The 10,335-nt window shown below is 39.1% G+C and overlaps 2 protein-coding genes across 2 annotated transcripts; one reads left to right on the top strand and one right to left on the bottom strand.

Moving 5' to 3' along the window:
• The first annotated feature begins 2,212 nt into the window (after positions 1-2,212).
• Positions 2,213-3,755, top strand: LOC103982524 (ethylene-responsive transcription factor ERN1-like). The gene has a single exon (XM_009399470.3). It carries the CDS (start codon positions 2,351-2,353, stop codon positions 3,557-3,559), a length of 1,209 nt encoding a protein of 402 aa, XP_009397745.2. The 5' UTR covers positions 2,213-2,350; the 3' UTR covers positions 3,560-3,755.
• Positions 3,756-4,563: 808 nt separating this feature from the next.
• On the bottom strand, positions 4,564-9,499 carry LOC135671525 (protein IMPAIRED IN BABA-INDUCED STERILITY 1-like). Its single transcript, XM_065179730.1, has 9 exons — positions 8,603-9,499; positions 7,650-7,934; positions 7,264-7,581; positions 6,757-6,984; positions 6,419-6,516; positions 5,971-6,079; positions 5,242-5,739; positions 5,022-5,154; positions 4,564-4,843 (listed from the first exon to the last, which is right to left on the bottom strand). Exons 1-9 carry the CDS (start codon positions 8,942-8,944, stop codon positions 4,806-4,808), a joined length of 2,049 nt encoding a protein of 682 aa, XP_065035802.1. The 5' UTR covers positions 8,945-9,499; the 3' UTR covers positions 4,564-4,805.
• Positions 9,500-10,335: the final 836 nt, after the last annotated feature.

Genomic DNA, 10,335 nt, shown 5'->3' with positions numbered 1-10,335 from the left:
CTCCATCTGGCAGCAAGAAAGCCTACTGCTTTCAAGCTGTTGCTTATTAGTGTCTCCCACATCCTCAGCAGCAGCCACTTGGAGATGTTTACTGATCACTACTATTTCTTGTTGAACTCATCAGCAGCATTAAAATATTATACACAATACCCAAACTTGTGTTTTGGTGCATAGGTTTTTCTTGATCTAACCTTTTAGTGGATGAAGTCATCTCTTAGGAAGTATTCATTGATCTTTGTTTTGTGGACTCACACCAAGTCTTCCTCTCTTCTGTGACTTCACACTTGACCTGTTCTCTATGATTCTTCCCAAGGAGAAGAAAAGCCAGAAAAGGTTTGGTTTGTCTGCTTGTGAATCCATTTTTTTTTCTACTTCATTTATTTTATGATGCTTACTTGAAGTCTGATACAAATTATACAGCATTATTCAGAGTATTCATTGAAGCAGCAAAAGTGAGATGTTGTCTTCATCTGAAGCCACTGTTTTGTGTTTGCCTTCTGATTTTAATTATTCATTCATCTTTGAAGTTAAGATGTCTGCATCTGGAAGCCATTTTTCCAATTTAATTTATGATGGTTTCTTGAAGTCTCTTACAAATTTTGCATCATTTTTCATAGTATTCACTAATCTTAATTCTTAGAAAAACCAGCAAAAACCTCTGCAGCCATGTTTTCTCTTTGCTTTCTGATGCTTGAAACGTGATTCCAATTATATAGTATTGTAGCAGTCATTAATCTTTATTCTTAGAAGAACTTATAGAAGTTAAGATGTCTGCATCTGAAGCCAATTTTCTAATTTAGTTTATGATGCTTACAGAATAATATTGTGTTCTTACAGAAACCAGCAAAAGCAGATGCCTACTTGAATTCTCATATATTTTTGCAATATATTATTCATTAATCTTTGTCCTTGGAAACCCCACCAAAAGTTAGATGTTGTCTTCATCTGAAGCCCCTTTTATTTTTTATTTTTCCCTTCTTTTACTTTCTTATTCTCGCTTGAAGTCTCATACAACATTGCAGTAATGTTTACATAATCCATTACTCTTTATTCTCAGAGAAAAACCAGCAATAGTCAGATGTTGTCAGCACTTGTTCTACTCTGTCTTTTATCTACTGAAACATTCATGTCTTCAGCACTTGTTCATGGTCTGATCATAGAAATGATTGGGTCAAGGAACAATAATTAGAGATATTTCACCCATTCCATCACATTTCTACAGCTGTGATGATTTCCTAAAACAAGATATGGATTGGTGTCATTTACATATACAATTACAGCTCTCATCCATCGAATGCAAATAGAATCTCACAAATATTAATGGTAGATAGAAATCAGCACATCCATACCGCTAGTAAACTGAGAGCTGGAATCAAACTAGGGAAAGAGACCAGAAAATGGAGTTCGTCTTGTTTGGAGGCTCAACACTAAGAAAAGTGGTCGCAATTGCATAGAAAATTATGCTGATAGTGATATAGCTTGGAAGACACCGTCATCGGATACCATTCATCATTGATGACAACAAAAAGCTCCTTTTGTCCCTTTCCATCTGATTCAATCCACGGCTAACTTCTCGAGATGGCTGTGCCAAGAAAAACCTCTCACGGCACAGACAAATACCGTAGTTGTTGTCTCATCATCCTTGTTTTAGCCATCTGAAGGTACTAAACAATGCCTGCAAACAACAAACAAGTGTGAATTCCTAAACGGAGGAACCCATGGAAGTTTGTATCCAGTGGTGTCGATGATCGTAGTACCATCGATCACCCAAGTACCATGGATCCAAATCAGCTGTTCATTGGATACAATTATCTGTTGACATGTTCTCAACAAGACTGCTAGTGTTCTTGAGTTGATAGAGTCATATTTCTGCCTTTAAGCTTCGGCGGCCACTTGGCGATCGCGAACTGTGTCCAAAGATTCCAGGAGGAGATGAGACAGCGAGGACAAGGTCTCCAAACCTACAAGATTAAAGAATGGCAAGTTGATCAGCAGAAGACCAATTCAATCCTACAATTCAGCATATTCTACTGAGAAACTTGATGTGCAAACAAATTTGATGAGAGGAAAGCATCATTATGATTGTGCCAAGGACCAAGTCAAGGGCAAATACAATCTCAACAGCAAAGACCAAATGGCAGGATGATGAAGCTAGAATCATAAAGAACAATCAGATGGCACCAAGCAACAATGTCATCATATTCCTCCTCCCTCTTACTTGTCTGACATCTCTCTAACCATTATATATTCTGCACCTCATCCCATCCTTGCCAAGTGCAGTAACAAGTCCAACAGCAGGCAATAGAAGTAGAAACAGCAGTGAATTTTGTAGCAGAGCCAGACTGAGGAGATGGCAAGGAAGAGGAGGTGTACCGATGGAGTAGATGGGAAGGAGGACCCAGATGGTGGTGCCACGAGGTGGGACGAGGCGACGGCTATGGAGGCACTCGGAGATGTCCGGCGTGCCCGAAAGCGCTTCGTCGGTGTACGGCAAAGGCCATCAGGTCGGTGGGTGGCAGAGATCAAAGACACCATACAGAAGATTAGAATGTGGCTTGGCACGTTTGATACAGCTGAAGAAGCTGCCAGGGCTTACGATGAGGCCGCCTGCCTTCTCCGTGGTGCCAATACTCGCACCAACTTCTGGCCTTGCTCCTCTTTGCAGCCCTCGAAACCATCAGTGCTGCCTTCCAAGATCACCAACCTCCTCCTAATGAGACTCAAGGCCAGAAACCACTCTGCCTTGGTCGAGATGCAGCAGCAGCAGCAGCAGCAGCAGCCACAGCTACAACAACCAGGAGAAGAAGCACATCGGCCACAATATGAAGATGGCGCAGAGGAGGGGGACGACATCCATTTCGCAGACTTCTTAAACGATCCATCGAATTCCATGCTTCATCTTTCTCATGCAGGTGAAGGTGGTGCTGACTATATGCATGACAGTATCCAAGAGAGTTACACCTATAAAGACGGCGATCATGTGGATTTCACTTCGGACTATGAACTGGGGGGAGCTGTTGAATTTGGTGGCTGTGGAGAAGATGAGGAGAGTCTTGACGTGGGCGTCATGGACTTTGGTTTCATGGATGCGGTGCAGGAATCATCGTGCTTCTATTCACCATTTGAGATCATGGGTGAGATCGAGGAGCCCATAGAACAAGAGAGCTGTGTTGATGAGCCGTCGATGATTAGAGCTGCAGTGAAGAGGATGAAGTATGAGAGGAAGATCTCAGCATCTCTGTATGCTCTCAATGGAATATCTGAGTACTTGAAGCTACAGCTCGGGGAAAGAAGGGGAGGAAGAATGGAGGATCATCTCTCTGCTCTCACAAGTGCCTGCAGAGAACAGCAAGGATATGAGATGCAGTTGGTGGAAGGTGAAGGAGTCGAGGTAGAGGCAGAAAACTCTTCTTCAAGTTATTCTTCCTCCTACATCACCACCATTTGCTCTTCCTCATCAACATCATCATCCCAATCACCACCACCTTCTTCAGCTTTGAGTTCTGGCAGTGAAGGTGAATTGTTCTTCTGGAGTTCTCTTGACCTCCCTCCAATATGATCTGTCAAATGGTTGGAAGACAACTTCAGCCTATAATAGTTCTTACCAAAATGACAATTTGAGTAAGCCAAATTTGTATTACCATAAAATAGATGACTGTCTTAGGTTTCAGCATAGCCATCAATTCTTCTGATTACAAACATTTGGAGTTCTTAAATCTGCATACATTGTGTACAAATAAGGAGCCAACTTCTTTTCTTAGAGGATGTTGATCATGATTAATGAGTAATCTACATTCAACACAATAAAAAATGTGATTTTTTTTCTTGATATCTATGTAACACATGCATTGGTCATTCTTGAAATCTACAGCATCTCAGGGTGAAACTAAACATTAGAAGCAAAGTATGAGATTGAATGAAGACTGTGATGAACATAACACTGAACATTATCTCCTCGTCTTCAGGACACTCAAATAGCCTTGAATGCAGCAGCAAACATTTAATTTTGTTGGTGCGTTCTAAGTCTCTGGTTACATATAGAAACCAGTAATTTCACATTCAGAAACAGTGAATATTTGGTTCAGGAATTACATGGAACGGAACGGATTAACCTGTGATGAACATAACACTGAACATAATACTCAAGATAGAATGTAAAATTAATCTCTACATGCCTCTATCCTAATAGATAAGAATCATCTCAAATCCCTTCAAAAAGAGAAATAAGATTAAATATTTTACTTTCGTAAGTATAAGGATCCCAATGTAATTTTTAAAATTATAGAGACTAGAATACTAAAAATAACTAATTACAGAAGATAATCTATAATTAATCTTATTTTTTACTAAAAAATAAATGTGTTAATTAGTTGGCTTAATATGCTGATTCAGTTAGATCTTCTCTTTTGTGAAAAAATGGACCAATCTATCATATATATATATATATATATATATATATATATATATATATATATATATATATATATATATATATATATATATATATATATATATATATAAAATATATTATGAATTCCTCAGCATTCATTGCCACAAAAGTACTAGAGGAAGACAGCACAAAAACACTATCAACTTTGTCTACAAACTCTGGAACCTGCATTCATTCAGGCTTTTACAGCACCAAAAAAAAAAACATCCACATTTACAATGAAACCTACAGTTTTAATCCCCACAAGCCGATCTCCACAGTGCTCATTCGGTTTCTCAACCGGAAGAAGAACAGCCCTGCAGTCTCACTGTGTTGGATTTTGAGACTGTTGCATCTCCAAGTTGTATGTATTTGTCTAACCTCCATGGATCTCTACAGTCCCTGCTTTTTTCCCTGTTGCAAATACAACATTTAGGTGGACATCAGCTGAAACTGAGATCTAAGGTGGAGCAAATAAAAAAGAGAGATGGAGATGCATTCCAATTTGTTGTGAATGATCTTTGAATCTGTGGTAAAATAGGATACTTTGATCAGGTATCAGAATAATGAGTTCAAGATGTGTGACTTTTACCTCTCTGAAACCATGATTTTCGAATAGCTTTGCGGATGTGCCGTTCATGCTTCTCCAGGAATTCATCAACCTTTTTCGATTGGAGCAGTAGAGGCCCTGAGAACTCCACCTTTTCTCCTTGATATATATAACCCTGAAAATTTTCAAGACAATCAGTAAATGACCAGCTAGGCCAGTGGTGTAGAAGAAAGTAAATGTTTCGGAGTAGCTGAATCAGTACCAAGCTCCTATTCTTAGATGAAACTGCATCACGAGAACGGTAGGCATTGAAAGAATATGTTGAGTCCTGAAGCTCCGGATGTCTCCGTGGGATTTGAAATGCGTCTTTTGGCTTGTAGCCTTTTGAATTGGAAGAGGAAGCATGTCCAAGATCTCTATTTTCTTCTCCATTCACTTTGAAAGTTCTTGTTATCTCTGAAACATTTGATGGAACCAACCTTCCCGATTTGTCATGTCTGGATCTGGATCTAGCCTGAGGCTTGATGTGTGAATGTAATTCATTTGGTTTCTTTGGACCTGCAAAGCTGGTAGAAGCAGAGAGATGCAAAGGACCTGAGAAAGGCACTCTTTGATAGTTTTGCTTGACATGTCGATGCTCATCTTGGTATCTAATATTTGGCATTGGCTGCTGATCAATGATTAGCCTTGTACCATTGTTTACTCTTGGAATCTCTTGTTTTACATTGCTTCTATTAGATCCTTGAGCAATTTTCAACCCCTGGCAGAGACAAAGATTTTTAGTATTGCAATCATGCCAATAAAACACTACAGTAATAGAATTTTTCACCGCTTATATTTGGGAAGTTTGAAGCCTGACCATCTTAAAATTCTCAATCTATTAATTACAAGCATGGACACATTGGGAACACACATAGAAAGAGATGGAAAGAATGAGATAGATAGGTAGGTAGATATAGATATATGGACAGAGAGAGAGAGAGAGAGAGACCTCTCTGCGAGATGCTGTGTTTGCAAGGCCATTTGATTCTTGTGAAGGCTTGTATGGTCTTGAAGGTCTTCCTGTTGCTTCTACATTTAATCTGCTACTGACAGTCCTCCTGAAACAATACAGTAAAATGATTGAAAGATCAACAAGTTGTGATTTGCTTTTGTGTAAAAATGATAAAGGTTGCACATATTAAATAAAGAATCAGATCATTCTACAGATTATGTCGGAAGATCTGAAGAGTAGATTTTTATTTTTTTCGCAGGATTCATATCACCAAAATTGTTTCTAAGGTTCAAAATTGAGATGTCACTATTTGATGTTACTTGAATCTGTCCAAGTTGATCAAAAGTCACATAGAAAGTGCAAAGATAAAGTTCGCAAGACTAAATGGCCAAAATTTCTTGAATGTGGGACCATGTATTCTTCGTAGGTAAAGTTTTCAGCTCACCTGCGTGACTCCTCACGAAACTTTGCATCGATTTCTTTGTTAGGTTGATACTTGGGAAAGCTAGATGGATCACACGCGTAAGGCTTTGTCCTGAAGTACTGAACAAGCATGAGGAAAGCAATTAGATTGCAAAACCTGATATGTTTTGAGGCAGAAATCTTTTAGAAAAGAACTGAAGTGGGTACGGAGGAGGAGTCATGTAGGAGAATTCACAGCAAGCCTACTAATAGTCACAATGTGAAGCATCACTCAACAGATAGAAATGTCATCAACAGAATGAATAATAATGAGATAATACTTTTTAACAAAGCAGAGACCAAATTTTGTACAAGAGTTACCTTAGAAGTAAGAGCAGCAGAGGCTGTGCCACGTTTCTTAGGCTCGATCGACAAAAATGTTTCTAACAATTCGAATGCGCTTTCTGGTAAAGTGTCAAATGTCTCCTGGAGGCAATTCTCATAAGGATGTTGAGGCTTAAAAACTGTTGCATGCGGCATCCTGGATTGCTTCCAATATTCTTCTGGTGGAGAACCACAGAGCTTAAAGATCTTATGAATTTGTTCAACCTGAATATAAATCAAATATAATTAGAAGTCCAAGCGAATCCAGAACTTATATTCTATAGTTACTAAAGGATGATGGAATTCTAAATGGCTTTGCTAACTACTTGTAACTTGAAATTGGGAAAACAAGTCATGCTTTGGCACTCTCTTATCCTTTTTCTTGCCTTACCTCCATAGTAGAATGGCATGGTTCATTTCATATACCGTCTTTTGCGGTTATCAGTTCATCAGCTTATAGACTTCTAATGACAAATATGAATAAAGCAGGACTAAGATGATTACCTCAGTTCTCCCTGGCAAGATAGGCCTCCCAAGAAAGAGTTCTGCAAATACACATCCAACACTCCACAAATCTACAGATGCATCATAGTCTGTTGATCCTAGAAGAAGCTCTGGCGGACGATACCATAACGTCACAACTCGGCTAGTGAGTGGCTGCTTTTCCTCGGGATTCAAGATGTTTGCCAAACCAAAATCAGCCATCTTCAGAATTCCTTCATTGTTAACTAGAAGGTTTGCACATTTGATGTCCCGATGTATGATGCCGCGTGAATGACATTGATCAAGTCCAGATAGTAATTGGTGCATGTAACATTTGATCTGAAACATATGCACATGGTCAAGTTCTACACTTACGAGCTGAAAACGTTGCAAGGAAGGTGAATAACCTGTGGTTCACTGAATTTGATATCTGGGCAAGATGATAACCCTGCAAGATCATGCTCCATATATTCAAAAACAAGGTATATACTGCATGATAGCCGAGAAGTAATAATGCCCTCCAGCTTTATGATGTTTGGATGATCAAGCTTGCGGAGAATCTGTATCTCTCTTGCCATGAATCTCACACTCTCAGGCTCAAAATTGTCAAAGCGCACCTTCTTTAGGGCAACAATCCTTCCTGTATCGGTCTCGCGTGCTCTAAACACGCTGCTATAAGTACCTTGCCCGATCTATTTGAATTGGAGAAAGATAATGTCAGATAACAGACAAACAAAGAAACAGAAAAGAAATAGTGTTCATGCAGAAGAGCAACAAATGTAGTTCTTCAGCAGCAGACATATTTGATAGACCATTAAAGAAATGATCATGAAGCTCAATCATAAAAGGGCACAGCCCAAGCTAATAAGCCACTTGGTAGAACATCCTATCATATTTGGACTGATTAACTTTCATAAATTAGAGGATAATATTCGCGAATATACACATCTGGTACATCCCACAACATGCATCAATTAGTTTTCTCATTACTCAACCCTTGTTTACACTCATATCTAATCAGACCATCAAATTAGAGGATGAAAAGTAGGACCATGCATGATCTTAAAGCTTGAAAGAACTATAGGAAACAAAGACATCAATAGTCCATCTTAAGATGCCATTTTTTGCAGAAATAGCAACAAAAACAGATCAATTAAAATGAACATTTTTTTTCTTCAAATAAAAATAGCAAAGTGACACATATATACTACGATTTCGAAATGTTTTAGTTTTGATCTTTAATTTTATTTCTGATTTTAGGTCATTATTTCGATTTGGTCGAATCTAAAAGATAGCAACATTCCTCAAGAGAAAAAGAAAGCAAAGACAAAGCAATTGACAGCTTCTCTAATTGCATTACCTTCTCTAATTTCTCGAAGGAGTCAGCTTTGAGGGGCACCCATCCCTGAATGGCTTCCCCGGCGACAGCGCTCAGCCATGTGGGCCAACCTGCCGCGACCTGCTCCCCTTCAGTGCACCAGTTCAGGTTCCGCAACTGAAAGCTCACCGAGCTGGTGCCGGCCGAGCTCTTCTTCTTGGACTCTTCTGACTCGCTTTGGTCCCCGAACTCATAGTTGCAAAGCTGAGGGCGGTTCCACAGCAACGACGGCGGCAAAAACTCCTCTGAGTTCTCAAGGTCCGCGGAGGCGCCCGACGAGTCTAATGCAGGCGTAACAGGGGCCTTCGACGCCACGCAACCCATCACGGCCTACAGCTTGCCGGCAAGAAGCATAGCAACCAAGGAGCGTCCCAGGACACCAATGTAAAGTGATTGCTTCCCCAAAGAAATGGCGAAGGCAAGCAAGAATAGGAGTCACAGCAGATTTCAGACGGCTACAAACGCTCTAAATATAGAAAAAAAGAGATCTTTAACCACTTCTCAGTTATCCTGCATCCCCTTCCACGTCTGGCGAGACTAACAGTGCATGAATAGGAGGGACAGGCGATACAAGAGAGCTGGCAGCCCTCAAAGATAGAAAGATTGGATCTTTTGGAGTTATTCCCCTTCAAAATTACGATCTTTGTTCTCCTTTCTTGAGGGTAGTAGGATGTTTCCCCGGTATCGCTCAACAGATTCACTCCGAGATCAACGCAGATGAATCGATCCTCCCACGAACAATACGGAGCTCTCTCTCCTCTAATATGGGATAAAGGAGACAGCTTTGGTGAGGTTGCTTCAAGTTTCAGTTGCAGAGGAGATGGCTTCCTTGAAGGAGAAGAGAGATGATGAAGTGGAGGTTGGATTGGTCACAGTGAAGTGAGACATGGGACCAATTAAATAGGGACTCTTGGTGGAGTGGGACCAACAAGAGCAAGCAGTGGCAAGAACACACCTGCCACAATAAGGTTTGTGGGTGGGTTTGGAGGCTGAGAACACTGTCACTGGTGGGAAATATTGATATGATTTAGTGGGGTTCTATTTAGGTTTTGGATGGCAATCATGGCTGCCTTTTGCTTAAGATAATACTTCACATCATTGACTGACCCACAATGGTTTTTTTTCTTTTTTTTTTGTGGATATGCAACACAATAATTTGTAATTTTTCTTCTTTATTAGCAAATATTTTTTTGTTTGTCTGTTTGTTTGTTGCTTAGTTATACAAGTTGGTTGGCTTTTATCTTCCAAAGTTATGGGATATGCCTCAACCAAGTCTTAACATCTTGGTTCCATGGCTCCACTGTTGGAAGATTAATATGTTAAACCTTTCTTAATCATGTATTAGCAAGTGAGGTTACAATTTTAGATTATAACTGTTTTAATATAATTGGTGTGATAATTGATGGATGATCATTAGATGTCAAGGTTTTTATTACGATCCAATTATGTAAACTTAGATAAGACAAGTCAATCAAAATTATTTATTCTAGTAAATAATATATAAATAAAAATAAATTATTAAATTAAGATGAAATGCTATAATTATTGTCGAGATGCTTTCAATTTTTACTATACTTGACGCTCAACACAATCTCGCTTCTATTATCGATCTTATGAAAAAAAAGATATCTTATAATTTTTTTATTATCGATCTTCGTTTTGGATACTCAAGCTAGTATTACTCTAAAATATTATTAAATATTTTTTATCTAACA

The sequence above is a fragment of the Musa acuminata genome, chromosome BXJ1-4 (genome assembly GCF_036884655.1).
Source record: "Musa acuminata AAA Group cultivar baxijiao chromosome BXJ1-4, Cavendish_Baxijiao_AAA, whole genome shotgun sequence".
Taxonomy (NCBI): domain Eukaryota; kingdom Viridiplantae; phylum Streptophyta; class Magnoliopsida; order Zingiberales; family Musaceae; genus Musa; species Musa acuminata.
Note: the sequence above shows the minus strand (reverse complement) of the source record. Positions and strands in the feature narration are given on the sequence as shown.